The sequence below is a fragment of the Panthera pardus genome, unplaced genomic scaffold, assembly GCF_024362965.1.
Source record: "Panthera pardus isolate Hobbes unplaced genomic scaffold, ASM2436296v1 HiC_scaffold_17, whole genome shotgun sequence".
In the NCBI taxonomy this organism is placed as follows: domain Eukaryota; kingdom Metazoa; phylum Chordata; class Mammalia; order Carnivora; family Felidae; genus Panthera; species Panthera pardus.
The window spans coordinates 27,248,044-27,266,874 of NW_026526732.1; the positions used below are offsets into that span (position 1 = coordinate 27,248,044).

Sequence of the window (18,831 nt, forward strand, 5' to 3'; positions counted from 1 at the left end):
CAGCTCTGGGCCAAGAGCATGTAAGATCCAGTCAAAGAGGAAGACTGTAATCCTGGAAAAGAGCAAAGCCAATACCCTTGGCCTGATTATTGTGGGAATCCAACATATCCAACTAACTGGATAGCACACATTATTTATAAAGGGACTGCTGGGAAGACATGGAAACAATAACAGGACATATCTTAAACATCACTGCATCATAGCCATTCAACAAGTATTTACTGAGCATCTATTTTGCACGGAGCTCTGCACCGAGTCCAGGGATATAGCTGTGAAACAAGCAGACCCACAGAAATACCCTCCTAAAAAAGTTACATGCATAAGAACTCCCCCCAAAAGACAGACGTAGAAATTCTTACCAGGCGTTTTGGTAACATCTCTCAACAGCTCAAAGAGTAAATCCAGGGTTGGTGGCTGATGCTGACGTGGACAGTTGGACACAGCTGCTGTTAGCTGCTCCAGCAGGATGATCCAGACTTCTATCAGCCCTGGAAACCAGAAAGCAGATCTCTGTGAAATCCATAATACAGAATCATCATAAGACCAAACTAAACATTGTTAGTTTAGCAATGTGCCGTACGGATGTGAGGCATTGCCTGGTGGGGTAGCCCGCATTGTCCACAAGCAAGGACAGATTATGATTTACACGTTCTAACAAAGTCAAAGGGCAGAAACCCGCCAAATTTCTTCTTATTCCCCTACAGGAAGAAGGTGATATGGTAAATTCTACTATATTGAAAAAACTGTCAGATTTCTTGGGAGCTGAGAGTACCAAAACACTAAAATATCCTTTTGTATCACCCAAGTATATCTTTAAAAAAATTTGTTTTTAATGTTTATTTCTTTTTGAGAGAGACAGAGAGACAGAGCATGAGTGGGAGAGGGGCAGAGAGAGAGAGGGGGAGACACAAGGTCTGAAGCAAGCTCCAGGCTCTGAGCTGTCAGAACAGATCTTGACATGGGGCTCGAAATCATGGACCTGAGCTGAAGTCAGACACATAACCGACTGAGCCACCCAGGTACCCTTAAGTATATCTTTTTTTAAAAAAATTATTTAATTATAAATATATAACAAAAATTTGCCACCTTAACCCTATACATAATTATGCATACAATTCAGTGGTATTAATTAAATGCACGGTTTTGTGCAACCGTCTCCACTGCCTATTTCCAAAACTTTTTCATCATCTCAGGAAACCTACACCCATCACACGGTAACTTTCCATTCTCCCCTCACTCTAGCCTCTGGTGTGGCCTTTATGGAAAAACGGTTTGGTACTTCTTCAAAAGGCTAAACAGAAGGATCAGATGACCCAGAAATTTCTCTCCTGGGTCTACACCCTAAGCAATTGAGAGACGGTAGACTGAAAAGTCTACTCTACTTTCTGTCTGTATGAATGTGCCTATTCTGGATATTTCACATAAGCGGAATCACACAGTATTTGTTTCTGTGTCTGGCTTATCTCACTTAGCATAATGTGTTCAGGGTCCGTCCACGTTGTCCTGTGTGTTGTGTCATGTTTTGTTTGTCTATCTGTCGAGAGACAAGGTGAGGTTTCCACCTTTGGCTATGGTGAATAAGGCTTCAGTGAGCACGGGAGTGTAAGCATCTGTTTCAGTCTCTCAATTCCTTAGGGTCTAGACCCAGGAGAGAAATTCCTGGATCACCTGGTCATTCTGTTTAGCTTTTTGAAGAAGTACCAAACTGTTTTCCATAAAGGCCACAGCATTTTACACTCCCGTGAAGGTTCCAATTTTTCTATGTCCCTGCCAATGCTTATTTTATCTTTTAACTGTAGCCGTTCTAATGGGTGTGAACTTGTACTTCACTGTGGTTTTGATTTAGATTTCCCTAATGACGAATGACGTTGAGCATCTTTTCATGCGCTGATCGGCCATTTGTTACATAGTTTGAGAAATTCGTGTCCTTTGCCCATTTTTAACTTGTGTTGTCTTGTTGGGTTGTAGGAATTCTTTATAGAGTCTCGATATTAAAACCTTATCAGAAATAGGACTTACAAATATGTTCTATTCTTTCGACTGTCCTTTCACTTTCTGGATCATGTCCTTTGATGCACAAAAGTCTTCAATTTTGGTGAAGTCTGAGCCATCCATGTTTTTCTTTTGTTGCGTATGTGTGCTAGTCTATTTTCTTTGCTTTTCTCTCATTCAGCCCCAGTGTCTCCTTTTTTTCTTTTTTTTGCAATCTATACATCATTTTGAATTTACGGGTCCACATTGCACTTGGTGCTGCTTGCACTCTTTCGTCCTGCGTCCACGCAAATCACTGCCTGTATCGCTCACAGGCAGGGAACGGTGCTCACGGCATCAACAGAATCGTAAGCCCAGGCAGCACACTTCTCGGTACACAACTCTTCTTTCTCCTCTTCAGATTTCATTTTTATTTTTTTATTTTTAAAAAATGTTTATTTATTTGGAGAAAGAACATGTGCATGCACGAGAGTGGGGGAGGGGCAGAGAAAGAGGGAGACAGAGCGTCCCAAGCAGGCTCTGTGCTGTCAGCTTAGAGCCCGACGCAGGGCTCAGTCTCACAAACCCGGAGATCACGACCTGAGTTGAAAGCAAAAGTCAGAGGCTTAAGGGACTGTGCCACCCAGGAGCCCCTGAAGTTTCATTTTTAAAATAAGATATTTTTAGTGTTGCGCACTACTAGGCAAGGGAAAAAGCATGAGATTCTTTTTATTAGATGTAAATAATTTTAGTTTTGCCATTTACATAAGCACTACCTGAGCCAACACTCCAGTTCACCACTGCCTTTGGAAATACGTCAACCTGCAGATCAGATAACTGATACAGAGAAAGGACTCAGTTTCTCTAGCTTAATCCAAAAGGACCTAAAATAGAATACAAAAAAAGCCCACTCTCCATTTTATTTTTAATACTTCTAATTTTCCTGTGAAATGTGACTGTATCAGAAGATGGTAGCTTTTAAATACGCCCATTAAATTGGCGCATCTGGGTGACTCGGTCAGTTGAGAATCTGACTCTTGATTTTGGCTCAGGTCATGATCTCACAGTTTGTGGGATTGAGCCCTTTGTCGGGCTTGTGATTCTCTCTCTCCCTCTCTCTCTCTCTGCCCCTCCCCTGCTCATGCTTACACGCTCTCTCATAATAAATAAACTTTAAAAAATTCCCATTGAAAAAATTACTTCCAAAGTTTTGAATATGCCTATTAATAGGAAGCAAAACCAAACCCATGGCCAATAAATAAAATCAGATGACAAATGCTTATGAACCTCAAAATGTAAGCAGGTGTGAACAAGCTAACTTGCAGGAAGTTTAGAGGACAGAATCACATGTTATGCACCACTAGAAGGGGTATAACCAATAAAGTCCACATGGAAAACTCCATGGGACACTGGACCATACCTCTTTAACAAATGAATTGCAAAGGAGTGAAAAAGAGCTGAAGAGGAAAATCTAGAGATTGAAAGGGATGTAATAGACCTATCAGCCAAACATGTAGTGTGGATCTTATGTGAATCCTGAAAATTAACTGACATAAGAAAATAGGAAATGGTAACACTGAATGGATATTTGATGTTCAAGAATTATTATTTTTAGGTGTGGTCATGGAATTAATGGTTATGTTTGTTATCTGTGAAGAACACATACTGAAACATTTTCAGATGAAATGCTATAATGATTTGATCTAAGACAGAGGAAGCGGAGGGAACGGAGGGAGGGTGTGTGTGTGTGTGTGTGTGTGTGCGTGTGTGTGTAAATATACAGTAGATGAAGGTGGATGATGGGTAGATGAAGGTTCATTATACCATTCTGTCTAGTTTTAGCCATGTCTGAAATCTCCATAGGCAAAAAAAAAAAAAAAAAAAAAAAAAAGAAAAGAAATTATTGGCTCTTGGAAACCAAAGGAATAGCATCTAAGAATGCATTAATTTTTAAGACTAACTTAAAGCCTTTGCCTTTCTTTTCTCTGGTCTAGCTATATTTAGCTATAGCTACATAGCTATATGTAGTTTAAAGGCCTAATGAATTGATAACGTGGAAAACTTTAGAGAGGTGGTTGGTGGTAACTTATCCATACAAAGATGGGCTGCCTAGGAAAAACAATGGATTAATGGTTTGCACAAATGGAAAGGGGATTCCTGACAGCGACCCTACACAAACCATGTACAACTGTTTTAAAGACTATATTATAGATAAACAATGTTAGTTTCTGTTTATAATGGTCTGGACTGGAGGTTTAAGAGGCTAAGTACAAATTATTCTTAACTAATCATTAAATGAAACCTCTATTAGGCAACACCCAGCCTATTTCCACTATTTTCACTGTCCTCTCCATTATTCTTTCCTATGGTTCTTCCTTACACCTATTCTAAACTAGTGAGGTTTTAGTGTCTATAATCCCTATGGAAGACTGTCAATCCTCTCACTGCTCTCATAAGTGGATTTATAATAGAAAAAGAAAACAAAAATGAAAAACAAATAAAAAAGCAAATGTAAAAAACCTCCCCCCGAAAGTCCTTCTGCAAGGGTTTGAAACAACCTGTGATGCATAATAGACTCCTTTAAGGACATAATTTCTATTTCTAGATCTAGAACAGGGCAGGGTCGACGGACTCAGAAGACAAGTGTGAGCATGAGTTAACCCATCTGAAAATGTCCCCAAGTTACTAGACTGAACTCCAATCCTCGGGAAATTACATGGGAACTAATTTGAAACACATTCTTTGAAATTATTCTTTTAATGAGCCTTCAGTTCCACCAGCCACAAATAGATTCTCTCTTCAGTAGTGGCTTAATTTCCCCAGTCTCTAACCAAAGAGTCCTGCAGGAAGTAATTATATAATGATTGTGTTTCCTAGAAGGTATTAAAGACAATTACCAGCCAATTTAAGTACCAATGCAACCACATCCCAATTTACTAAATTATAGAGAATTCAGAGTTAGAAACTATATTTAGTGGAAGCTGCACTCTGTTCACACTGAGTTTCGATGGAAACTAAAAAGGATGGGTTTGGAGACAAGACATCAAATGATGTGTTTTTTTTTTGTTTTTTTTTTTAACGTTTATTTATTTTTGAGACAGAGAGAGACAGAGCATGAACGGGGGAGGGTCAGAGAGAGGGAGACACAGCATCTGAAACAGGCTCCAGGCTCTGAGCCATCAGCCCAGAGCCCGACGCGGGGCTCGAACTCACGGACCACGAGATCGTGACCTGAGCCGAAGTCGGACGCTTAACCGACTGAGCCACCCAGGCGCCCCTCAAATGATGTTTTTAAAGAGTCCATGGAAACTTTAGGTAGCCGTGTTCTATTAGAATTAAAAACAATAGCAACAGAAACAGATGATCATTCTTATGATCTGTAAGTTACTGAACTCATGACTTAAGCTTCTGGGAATATGAAAGTATTTCGGTCCAGTCAACTAACTTACCAGTGTCGTCATCAAAATCAGACAGGACTGACTCAATGCCATCCTCACTGCTCGCCGACTGCTCCTGAAGTCTTCGAGGCAAGCTAGCGAGTCGCCCGCTAAGGAATATTGGCTTCAACGGCATTTTGTAGATTTTGGCCAGTAACTAAAGAATGAAATATCAAATGCAATTATATATTGGAAAAAGCTGCACTCTGGGTGTTAATGAAGAATAAAATTATACACCAGCCATATTCATGTTAGGGAAAACCAGAAAAGCTCTCAACGTATGAAGGTTCTAAGGTTGGTTGGGATTTGGAGGCATCTCTCCCATGGAGGGGGTGAGACGGCATTCAGTACAAACCACAAGGTGGAGAAAAAGACTCTAGGGATACTTGCTCAGCATCTCAATTGCCTATGAATCTTATAGGCTTTTGTAAACCTTCCCAGGGAACCACAAAACAGGTCAAGAGTTTTTGCCTATGGGGGGAGTATTCTATGGGGATCACTGAGGAGAGAGTCTATAGGTAAATGGGATACTAGACTTTGATTTCCCCTTCCCTTCAGTCGACACCAAGGCACTGAGGCCAACAGTAAGTGGGGGAACGAAGGATTGTGTGGGCCAGGTGGGAGAGATGAAGGGAGAGGAAGCAGAACTGACAGACTGCCCTGGGTTCCACATTCCCCTCTCACTGCTGTGGAGCCTGTCGCCCAGGAATCCGCATTCCTGGGCCAAACTCCCCTGGAGCCTCATGAATTAGAATTGTGCCTGCTGGGCCTGTCCTGTTCCAGAAGCCAGGAAAACAGCTGTGAGGGAGACAGAAAAAATTCCTGTCCGGGGGCGGGGGGGGGGGGGGGTGTCTTACAATAATAATTTCGGACATAAAGGCTATAGAAACAATTAGGTGATACTAGAATGACCGGGGTATGTGGGAATGTTGGCAGGGAGTTGGTTCATAGCTCTGGTCTCTCTGAGGAGGTGATGTTCCTGATGAGATCAAGAGAAGGAGCATCCCACAGAGATCCAGGGAGGGGAAATTCTAGGCAGAGGAGAGGGCAGTAGCCCTGAGCGGTAAGGCACCGTGTATCTGAGGGGCAAAAAGTCCGTGTGGTTGGAGCCCAGAGCGAGAAGGAACGATCTGAGGGTGAAAAGGTGGCTGCGGTTCTGTTGTGAGTGGGGCCTGGTGGAGGCAGCTGGGGGAAGAGGCGGGGGCTGGGTATCCTTTCTAAAGTCCTGGGGCTTCATGCTATACCTGCTATCACCATGGGAGAGGTTCCACAGTCCAGAAGAGGCCTGGGGACAGAACCCGCAAAGACAGGACTACAACTACTGAGACAGGGTTTCACTGAAGCCTGTGGGGGGGGGGGGGGGCAAGAAAGGGCTTCAGGAGGGACCATCCTCTGGTCCGGCGGCGTTGGACGCAGATATTGGCAGTGACTGGATTTTGCACAATGAAGGTCGCTGTTGACTTGGATGAGCGCTGTTGCATGGGATTTCTTCACTAGATCTTGGCCGACTGCATTCCTCTTTTGTTTCTGTCTCCACTGGCCGCATCCCCACCGTCCACGTTCTGGTCCTATCGTGAGGACTTCCCGAGACCTCATGACTCCCTTCCTTACAGCCTGACTCAAACATAGAGATTAGGATGGTTCCTGCGTCTGAGTGTAAATGAGAAGTTTGAGAGATTGCAGTTCAGTTGTGCGTTCTAGTATATTTCCATTACTTTCTTCCTTTCCTTCCTGGAAGGGGTGGGGACAAAAATTTATACTAGAGCTGCGTGCAAGCACCGCCCCCGGTACCTGAGAGCAGCGCCGGAGGTAATCCAGGGCAGGCAGGCACAGGTCCGGGGACGTGGCTCCCGGTCCCGGGACACAGTCTCCTATTTCTTTACAGTCCACTTCCCCTGGCGGACAGAGATCGACAAAATTACTCTCGCCTTCCTCCTTCAACAGGAGACCTGTTGAGCCACACGGCCTTGGCTCAATAAATGTCTACTGAAATAAGAAGAAAAAGTTACCCCAAGCTCTGCAACCCCGGAGACAGTCCTTTCTCCCCTCTGCACGTGTGCATCTTAAACACAGTTGGGATCACAGCGTGCATCTTATTTTGTTGGGAACATTCCATTTTGTGAGTCTCCTTTTCAGTAAGCAATGGACTTTTTTCTGGGTTCTACCACAGTACCCACGGTGGCTGGACGCTGTTGTTTTGTACCTGGACAGCCTGTAACTCACTTCACTGTGCCCCTGCTGCTGTCGGTATGACTCTGAAGCTTGATGATTAAGGAGAATCCTGGCGACAAGCCACATGTTGGGCTGGAATGAAGCGCCAGGCCTCTCTCTGTTTGGAAAAGAACCCATCGGCTACCAGTGCTCAGCACTAAATAGTGATGATAAATAAAGGCTCTGGGATGATCTAAACATCTGGGGTTTGGGGACTGAGACGACTGAATTGAGTTGAAATGATTTTTCTTTCTTTTTATTTTTTTGGTGGTATATATCTAGAGATTTCACAGATCTGTAGAGGGCATCTAGATTTTCTATAGGTAAATACTAGTCGAGGATTATCATTCTTCTCATGCAATGAATCTATTCACATAGTTTTAGTAACTTTGTTCCACTGATACCGTAATTGTTTCCCATTGTCTACAAGGGTAGCAACTAGCACCCTCGCCCAGGGGTAAAGAGACCTAGTTACTAGGCATTAGTTAAAATTCAGACAAAAAGGCATGTTTCTCCTTTAAAAAGAAGAGATAAACACTTGTATTTTAGATCAAGGATCACCTTTTTCTGTACAGGTTAGACAGGAAATACTTCAGGCTTTGCAGGTTCCCTTGTTTTTGTAACACCTTCTCAAATCTACTGTCCAAGCACAAAAATAGCTACAGACAAATGATCATGGCTGTGTTCCGATAAACTTTATAAAATAATTTTTTTTTTTTTTGTGCCAATTGTTTGCCAACCCTCGGTTTGGATCAGCACACTTCACAACGTGAAAACACAGCATAGATCAAATTCATGTTGAATAAGCCAAGCAGGAATTAAAAATACGTTCCTTTCTTAGCCTGTTGATCACAGTGAGCCTTCCCAAAGTTTTTTTGTTGGTTTTAACCAAGGCCGCCTCGGTACACATCAAAGTCTATGCAAGTGGCGCCCCCTGGAGTCCGGGGCCGTCCACAGCCAGCAGGGCTGTACTGGAGGCCCCTGAGTACCCCCGGGGCTCCATGCTCCATGCTCCGTACAAATAACTCCACCTTATAATTCACAGAAAAAACCATCCTCCTTGTGCATCCCGATAATTCTGCATCTCCATTTGCTGCCCTTAACTCCCTCCTTAAGAGAAAATCTCACATTTGTCACACGCTGTTAGGCATCTCCCCTCGAGTGGAGTTTCACAGAAGTTCAACAGGTCCAAAGGTCCAACGTCGATACCTTCTCCTCTCCTCCACACCTAACCTGCTCTCCTTTTGAATGTCCTAACTCTGGGCAGCACCAGCCTTTGTATGAAACGTGGGGAACGGGAGCCATCCTCGGTTCCCCCTCCCCGAGCCCCCATTCGGTGACAAGCCCTACAGACCCACCTCTGCCATGTGCTAGAGCATTCTCTCCACAGTCCTCCTGCCCGCAGCTTCTCGCACCCACGTATGGGGAGATGTGCCTGCCAGAGTTTAGTGTCTAAGTGTGCATGTGACTGGAGTACTCTTTACTTAATAACCCTCCCCGCACATTCTGGATTCCTTGACTTGGCACGTGGCACCCTTTGCAACTGCCCCCTTCCTTTCTTTCCAACTGATCACCCACCATCCCTCTTATGTGGGCACCTTCAGTGTACTTTGTCTTTAGGAAAGTAAACCCACGGCTTACCCCACCAAGTTCAAATGTCACTTCCCCTTTGAAGCTTGCACCTAGCCCCCGCTACCAAACATCTGTCTCAGCGGCTTATTCATTTCAGCTTACGTGTCTTTTTTTTTTTTTTTTTTTTTTTACTAGCCTCCATGAAAATATTCATCTTACTGAATTGTAACAATCGATTTATATGTGTTTCCTAGAAGAGCCTGTGAGCGTCTCACAGGCAGGAACCTCTCCCATGTTTTATTCATCTTTCTATCTTCACATAGATGTGCCCACATAGCAGGCACATAATGAAGACATTATGACTCTTCAATGAAATATAAGACTGTGATATAATAGCAAACACATATACTGGTCTCTGCTCCCAGTTCCTGGCACATCGCTCCTAAAACCTTTGTCACTTCCCAAGTGACAAGAGTACTAGAAGCATCTTTTGTTCTGATATTTGGTCTTTGGCTCCAATTCCTGACACAGAGCTCCTACAGCCTTGGAATTTCCTGGATGGTAGGAATATCTATTGTTCTGATTGAGGCAACAGCCGGTGGGCTCCTGGGTGTGGACTGGTCACCAGAAAGATCAAGCCATGACTAGAACATCCCCTTCCTAACTCCTAAACAGAGTTAAAGATCTATCATGCCTATGTGATGAAGCCTCCGTAAAAATCCCCAAAGCATGGGGTTCCGAGATCTTCTGGGTTCGTGAGCACATCTACATGCTGGGAGGGGAGCACACCTCAACTCCGTGAGGACAGAAGCTCCTGTGTTTGGGACCCTTGTGGACCTTGCCATATGTATCTCCTTTGGCCGTTCACCTGTATCTTTTATTATATCCATCATATGATAAACTGGTACACGAGTTCCCCTGAGTTCGGTGAGTTGTTCTAACAAATAACCAAATCCAAGGGGCAGGGGTTATGGGAAGCTCGTGTTTGTAGCCGAGTCAGAGTTGTGGGTAACCTGGGGACCTACTTGTGCTTGGCATGTGAAGTGGGGGGCAGCCTTGGGAGGACTGAGCCCCTAACCTGTGGAGTCTGCGCTAACTCTGGGTAGTGTCAGAATTGAGTTGGATTGTAGGACACCCAGCTGGTGTCGCAGAGTATCACATGCTGTGAGGGCCGCCCCCTTCCCCCATCCAGTATTGGGAGTGTGGTAGTCATATGGGAACAAAGGAGATACGCAGGAGTGAGTTTTTCTCAAACAAAAACTGAATTTTCTACTACCTAATACAAAGATGCATACTTTAAGTTCTTCTTATGATTAAGATTATTTGGCTTCTATTTAACATACAGCAGAATTAAAAAATCGTATGCTGTGCTTCAGAAGAAATCTTCCTCTGAAGCCCAATTTGTAACATCAAGAAGCGAGCGGCTGCGATGGTTACCCTTCCGCTCAGTCCTCTGTTTCCCAGGGTGTACGTAATAATAGAATAAAGCATATATGATAAATAATAGACTACAACAACAATGGTCTACAGATCAGACTTGTTGCCTTCAGGCGCTATCCTGAAACTTGCATTTTGTTCCTGGTCCCTAAAAAAAAAGGGAGCGTGAGTGAAGTCACCTCGTTTCTCTGTGTCCAGTTTTCTTTTGCAAAGGAATTGTCAATTATTTAGCAAAAATTAAAAAAATATATATATTATGAACTTTATATTGCCCTTATTTAAATTGTTCTTAGCCTCCATGTCTCAGAGCACTCCAGGGCGAAGTTCTCAAAACTTTAAGATTTAAGTTCCTTCTAAAATTTCTGGTTTTAGGAACTGCTGGCAGAAACTAACTGCCCTCCCCTCTCATCCCAGGTAGCTTGCGCTTTATAGAAACCTGCTACAGCAGGTCGTGTGGTATAGCAGGACTCTACTTTGTTAAAGTATTGCTAAATTAAGCAGAAAATCAACGTAGTAGACTCTGACACCCACAAGGCCTCAGAGAAGGGGGACTTTGACATTCCAGAGAAATTTTATGATTAACAAGGCCTAGGGGAAGGCATGCTTGATTATTTTTTTTTTTTTTTTTTTTTTAGGAGGAGCTGGGAACTCAGGCGGAGGCCGCCAATTATGGGACATCGAGGATCGTAGTTCCCGCATCGGGGCAGTTACTGAATACAGTACCGAATATTCTGAGACTCAAAAAGAAGCTGGCGCAAAATAACACATAGATTGAAAACGTGCTACAAGAGTGTCCCGTGAACACGATGAATGACAGCAACCCTGGACAGAATCCAAGCTGCTTTCACAGTAAGCTTTCTGCTCCTGAGTAGACAGCACACTGCCATCTGCATCTCGCCCAGGCTTGCTTGCTTGCTTGTTGCCAAGCTTGTTCTTGGGCCTGTCTCCGGGCCCTTCCACACAAAGTCATCCAGGACGGGGCCCCCAGCTGTCACGAGGCATGGAAAGAAGACCCCACTTACCCAGTCCTTTGACAAACTTCATAAGGCACATGATGTAACTCGTGGCTGCATTGGCGAAGACCTGGATGTTGTCGGTATTGAGAAAAGCTTCAAATACATCAAACACTGGAGCTTGGCCTTTTCCTGAGGGGAGGAGGTGGTAGAATTGTAAGAAAATGAAGTCTACCCTTCAGGCTGTCCATACTCTCAGCATCTTCCATGGGGTCTTGGAAAAGACCTATTGGAGGAAATCCCTGGCCTTTTGACGGAGCGCACAGTACTGTCTTTCTCAGCTTTGCCTGCAGGGGGAGCTGCAGGAAGGCTACAAACACCAAGACCTCGGTAGACCAGAGATGAGGGCAAACAGCTGAATGCAGGGCTGAGGCAATGTGTGAGTCTACAGGGCAGTGAAACATGCGGGCCTCTGGGATTCTCCTGCACACACAATTATAGGGAAGGGAAGGTTTTAGAAAAGCCCTGATGGCGTATTCTGATTGACTCATAACTGTGCAGAAAAGAGTTCACAGGCTTGAGACTGCTATTCTTAGAAGGCCTGCTTTGCAAGATTTTTCCTTCTCAGAATATTCCCGGGCAACAGTTAACTGATAAGGGTGGTTCACGGTGCCTAGACTGTGCAAACAACATGGTTTATTCCGAATACTTGCTTTCCTTTGGGGAATCTGGGATTTTGGTGGGTGCTAGGTAGAGGGTACCCATGTGGCCAGCTCTTAGCTGGGTCTCTAATGGGCTCTGCTGGGAAGAAACAGCCTCATGTTACTGCATTTTCACTACTGGGGAAGAGTATGCTCTGTGGGACCCTCATGGGAGGCAGAGAGCACACGAAACCTGCACAGGGATGTCCCAAGATTCTCTGATTTTTTTGCTCTGATCCTCTGGCCTGTCCTTAGTACGTTGCCATGATAAATCTCGGCTGTGAGCCACGTAATAAATCTGAGCCATGCAACAAGACTTAGTATAACTATAGGCTGAGTCCCATGAACCCCTCTGGTTGGTTTCTGAACGTATCAGTAGTCTTGGGGACCACGCACTGACAGAATACCCATGGTTGCTGGGCATGCTCTATGGGTCCCCATCCATTTCCAGCCAAAGCCAATTTCCTTAACTGGGATTCTACTACATGATGATGCTTTCCTGCTTCTTACTAGCAAGTGAATAATGTTTTCCTTTTTGGCTTTAGGAATGAACTCAACACGGATAGGTGTAACTGAAACAACAAACGGGAGTGTCAGTCTTCTGTCTAATCTGTCCATAAGAGCAGGGCCTGATTCATCATGCTCAGGGTTCTTGGCCTGCTGGCAGAACTCAGGACGTGTGTCCCTGCTCTACCAGATTGTTCCCTGCTGGAAAAACATGGCTGCATGGCAGTCTTCCCTATTGCTCTGTTTCTTTAGGTAGCATGAAAACTGACATCAAGAACTAATGCTTTATAACAAGAATCATCCACATATACTTCCCTCTCACTACCCTCACTTAACAGAGGACTGGAAATGCTACCCAGAGCAACTAGGCAGGAAAAGATAAAATAAAATGCATCCAAATCAGAAAGGAAGAAGTACCATTGCCTGTTTGCAGATTACGTGGTATGTTTTATTTAGAAACTCCTCCCAAACTTTAGAACTCATCAAAGCGTTCAGTAAAGTTTCGGGATACGAGACGAACACACGTTCTTACCCATGGAGTAATCACCGACCAGATACTCCTTCACTTCAGACTTGTTCCCACTGTGCACCGTTTCCAGGGCACTGAACAAGGACCTCCATCCTGACTGGATCTGGGTGGAACACACTTCAACCAGCTCGCCGATGGATGTGACGACCTGGCGGAGGCAAAGGAAGTAGCACTTAAAACTTCTTCCTTACAAGCAGCAGGAGAATTTCTGGAAAGGGGGATACGCTTCTCTGGTCCCTATATCTGGATCAGTGCCAGTGAAAAAGAAACACCAGAATTCAGCCAAACTCACTCAAAAATCTACATGAGCAGCCACATTGCATTAATTTGCATTCTGCTAAAGACTTCCATTGTTGAGCAACTGTTCACACGCCTGTTAGCCATCCATAAATGTTCTGCTGGGTTTTTTTTTTTTTTAAATTGGGTTTTTGTCTTCTCATTATTGACTTTTTATTAATGAGTTATTAGAGTTCTTTATGTATTCTAGATTCAGGTCTTTCCTGGGGCGCCTGGGTGGCTCAGTCAGTTGAGCACCCGGCTTCGGCTCAGGTCATGAGCTCGTAGTTTGTGAGTTCAAGCCCTGTGTCAGGCTCTGTGTTGACAGCTCAGAGCCTGGAGCCTGCTTTGGTTCTGTGTCCCCCCCCCCCCCCCCCCCCGTCTCTGCCCTCCCCCTGCCCCCCGGCTCATGCTCTGTCTCTCTCCCTCTCTCAAAAATAAACACACATCCAAAAAAAAAAAAAGACTATTAGATTCAGGTCTTTCCTGAGATATAGGATTTATACATATTTGGAAATAGTTTGGCCTTGTCTTTTTATTTTTTAATGGTGTCTTTTGAAAAACACGTTTTTAATTTTGATGAAACCTAATTCATCAATTTCTCTTCTTATGGATCATGTTGGTGTCATTTCTTTTTTCAAAAATTTTTATTTTTGAGAGAGAGAGAGAGAGAGAGAGAGAGAGAGAGAGAGAGAGACAGCATAAGCAGGGGAGAGGCAGGGAGAGAGAATCCCAAGCAGGCTCTGCGCTGTCAGTACAAAGCCTGATGTGGGGCTTGAACTCACAAACCGTGAGATCATGACGTAAGCCTAAGTCAGACGCTCAACCGACTGAACCACCAGGTGCCTTCATGTTGGTGTCACTTCTGAGAAATCTTTGCCTAACGCAAGGTCCCAAAGATTATTTCTAGTAATATTCACCATATTAGTGTGCATTTTGCCTGACATCAATACAGCCACCCCAACTCCTTCATGGTTACTATCTGCATGGCATATCATTTCCAATATTTTACTTGCAATCTGTTTGTGCCTTTGAATCTAAAATCTGTCTCTTGTCACCTGCATATTATAATATCTTCTTGCTTTGTCCAGTCTTAGAATCTCTGCCTTTTGATACTTTTAGTCAATTCGTGTTTTCTAACATCTTTGAGACATAAATCACATACCATAAGATCGACCCGTTTATACTGTATAACTTTTTTTTTTTTTTTTTAGCATATTCAAGGAGTTGTGCAGCAATCTAATCAGTAGTCTAGTTTTAGAGCATTTTCATTACCTGCCTGTGTCCACCAAAGCCAGCACCTGGGGACAGTCATCCTTCCCACCCAACCCTACCCTCCACTCCAGGCAATCCTTGGCCTACTTTGTATCTCTACTGATTTGCTTATTATCGATGGACATTTTACATAAATGCAATCATACAAAATGTGGCCTTCTGTGACTGGCCTTTTTCACTTAGTGTCAGGTTTCTAAGGTTCATCCATGTTGTAGCACAAATCAGAACTCATTTTTTTTTTATTGCCAAATAATATTTTATTATATGGAAATACCACATTTATCCATTTATTAGCAGATGGAATTTACGTTGTTTCCAACTCTCTGGCTATTATGAATAACATTACTATGAATGCTTGTGTCTAGATTTATACGGATATATATTTTCATTTTTCTTGGGTATGTACCTTTGGAGGAACTGCCAGACTGTTTTCCATGGTGGTGCATTTAACCTTTCTGTCAGTGGCACATGGGAGTTTTGACTTCTCATCAAAACTTAGTATCTTTTATCTCGGAGTCATTCTAGTGGGTTTGAAGTGATATCCCATTGTGGTTTTGATTTGCATTTCCTTAATGACTAATGACATTGAGCATCTTTTTGCCAACACATATTGAATGCTATTATTAACGATGTCTTATTTAGGTCTGTCATTTTATTATTTGTTTTCCACATATAATGTGATTTTTGTTCCTCTGTTCCTCCTTTACTGCCTTCTTTTGTGTTAAACATATTTTTAATATGAAATTTATCGTCAAATTGTATGGAATCCTTTATCTACTTTTAATTTATTATGTTATTCTCTTGACTGTTGCCCTAGGGATAATATACATCCTTAATTCATCACGATATTCTTCAAGTTAATACTGACGTAATTCTGGCAAAATATAGCAAATTTGCTTCTAAATAGTTTCGTTTTCTCCCCCTTTGTTCTGTTATGGTTATTTATATTTTTATATTTAATAAATCCAAAAATACAGTGTCAGAGTTAGCGCTCTAAACATATTTTTAAAACAAAAAGAAAAAATACATAAATCTTTTTATATTTACTCACATAAGAACCATTTCTTCTTGTAAAACTGATTTACTATCTTGTTACCTCCTTTTAGTCTGAAGGAATTCATTTAGTATTTCCTTTTTTAAACCCTTTATTTTTGAGAAAAAGAGCGCACAAGCGAGGGAGGGGCAGAGAGGGAGGGGGACAGAGGATCCAAAGGGGGCTTTGTGCTGACAGCGGTAAGCCTGATGCGGGGCTCAAACTCACGAACCATGAGCTCACAACCTGAGCTGAAGTCGGATGCTTAACCGACTGAGGCACATTTAGTATTTCTTATAGGTCTGTTAGCAAGAAATTCTTTCAATTTTTGTTTATCTGAGAATGCTTTTACTTCATCGTTATCTTTGAAGGGTAATTACTCTAAATTATTCACTGACTTTTTTTTTTTTTCTTCCAGCACTTTCAATAGATCATTGCATTATCTTCTGGCTTTCATTCTCTCTGGAAAAGCAGCAATTAATCTTATTGTAGTAATGAACTATTTTTCTCTTGCTGCTCTCAAGGTTTTGTCTTTGAGCAGTTTAACTCTAATGTATCTACTGTGGATCTCTATGTATTGATGCTAATTGGGGTTCCATTATTTTTTGAAATATGTTTTCTCACCCTTTGTCTTTCTCATCTATCTCTGAACTCCCATGCCTTGTAAGCTTGATATTTTCCCACAGGTCTTCAAGGTTTTGTTTCTGGTCAAACAATCCTCTCCAATCTTTAGAATGGATGATTTCTACCAATCTACCTTCAAAGTTCACGAATTCTTCTGCCGTTCCAAATAGTTTTCATTTCTTTAGACTATTTTTGAGTCATTGTCATCATATTTTCCTTTCATTCTTTGAACATATTTATAATAGCTATTCTAAAGACTGTCCCTCACCACCAATATCTGGGCTCATTCTAAGTCACTTTCTGTTTGTTTGTTTGTTTGTTTGCCTCCCCTCTCAATGTGTCACTCTTTTTTTGTCTCTTTGCATGTTTTTTTCTTTTTTTTCCTGTAAATTTGACATTTTATATAATAGAGTGTAGGAATGCTGAATTCTGATTAATTTTTCTGATTTTTTTTTAATAAAGGGTTGGACTTACACTGTGCAACATCTCTTCCTATGTATGAGAAGCCAAAGTCTGGCTCAGTTTTTTTTTTTTTTAAATTTGTCATGTCTTAGCTTTACTATCTCGTATTCATCCCCATGTCTGCATAGGTTAGTGGTCAGCTGATGAAGCGGGAAGAAGTTGTGCTCAGATAGCTTGAGTCTTTAAAGCTCCCATTCTCTTCAACCAATCCATGTGTGTAGATTGAGGAAAATATTCCAAGGTTAACCAGTTTTCAAGTTTCCCTGGTTTTTACCTACTGATGGTGGTATTTGTATGGTCTATCTTACACCATGTTTCAGTCAGCCAGAGATGTGCAAGGAACTTATCTCGTCTTTCTATTAAGTCTCTGGTTTTCAGAGACTCATGTTACATTTCCTTTCTTTAATTTTTTTTTAATGTTTATTTATTTCTGAAAGAGAGAGATAGAGCATGAGTGGTGAGGGCGGTGCAGAGAAGAGAGGGAGACATAGAATCAGAAGCAGGCTTCAGGCTCTGAGCTGTCAGCACGGAGCCCGATGTGGGGCTCAAACTCATGAACTGCTAGGTCATGACCTAAGCTGAAGCCGGATGCTTAACTGACTGAGCCACCAGGTGCCCCCAAGACTCACGTTACGTTTCTTACCGGTTCACTGCTCGCTGCAACCTTAGGCTAGCAAAGTTGCGGGGTTCCCCTGTTCACTTCCTAATGAATTCACCACGTTTAGTTGCCAAACCAATGGTCTTTTTTCATCTTCGTCAAACCAAGTCCATCATTTATAGGAGAAACACTGATGATTTTCCAGGTTAGCTCCACACTGGTCAAACTCCTATTTTCTTGCCAATATCTTGAGAGCAAGGGTGATGGGTATGGTCTTTGCCAGGAAGTCAGGCACTTCCACTGTTCCCAACCAAAGTTGTATCAGAAACTATTTCTACACACAAATGCTACTCAATTTGTTGTCTGTCCTTGGTCAGTCTCTAGAAACCTGAAAGTGTTGCTTTTGACAATTTTGTCCTGTTTAATACTTGATTTTTGTGAGGAAGATCCGTTAACTTTTTCATGCCACCGTTGCCCAAATCCCTCCTGTCCTAAATCTTCCTCAACATATTTAAGCATAGTTATTTTTTTTTTATTTTTAAAATAATTTACTTATTTTTTAATTTACATCCAAGTTAGCGTATAGTGCAACAATGATTTCAGGAATAGATTCCTTAATGCCCCTTACCCATTTAGCCCATCCCCACCCCCCACAACCCCTCCAGCAACCCTCTGTTCTCTATATTTAAGAGTCCCTTATGTTTTGTCCCCCTCCCTGTTTTTATATTATTTTTGCTTCCCTTCCCTTATGTTCTTCTGTTTTGTATCTTAAGGTCCTCATATGAGTGAAGTTATATATTTGTCTTTCTCCGATTAACTTCACTTAGCATAATACCCTTTAGTTCCATCCATGTAGTTCCAAATGGCAAGATTTCATTCCTTTTGATTGTCGAGTAATACTCCATTGTGTGTGTATGTATGTATGTATGTATGTATACACACACACACACATACATACCACATGTATGTATATACATACATACATACATACCATATCTTCTTTACCCATTCATCTCTCAGTGAACATTTGGGCTCTTTCCGCATTTTAGCTATTGTTGATAGAGCTGCTATAAACATTGGGGAGCATGTGCCCCTTTAAAAGAGCACACCTGTATCCCTTGGATAAATATCTTGTAGTTCAATTGCTGGGTCCTAGGATATTTCTGTTTTTAATTTCTTGAGGAACCTCCATACTGTTTTCCAGAGTGGTTGCACCAGTTTTCCATTTCCACCAACAGGACAAAA

The 18,831-nt window shown here is 42.4% G+C and overlaps 1 protein-coding gene across 6 annotated transcripts in view; it reads right to left on the reverse strand.

Annotated features, from left to right (window-relative positions):
- ARFGEF3 (ARFGEF family member 3) overlaps positions 1-18,831 on the reverse strand; it is a 183,739-nt gene that overhangs the window by 24,162 nt on the left and 140,746 nt on the right. For all 6 annotated transcript variants that reach the window (XM_019420456.2, XM_053904438.1, XM_019420455.2 and 3 more), the window contains 5 exons: positions 13,322-13,466; positions 11,651-11,773; positions 7,200-7,303; positions 5,421-5,565; positions 360-488 (listed from right to left, as the gene is read on the reverse strand). In XM_019420456.2, coding sequence (XP_019276001.2) covers positions 360-488; positions 5,421-5,565; positions 7,200-7,303; positions 11,651-11,773; positions 13,322-13,466 — 646 coding nt within the window. The remainder of the gene's footprint in view (positions 1-359; positions 489-5,420; positions 5,566-7,199; positions 7,304-11,650; positions 11,774-13,321; positions 13,467-18,831) is intronic.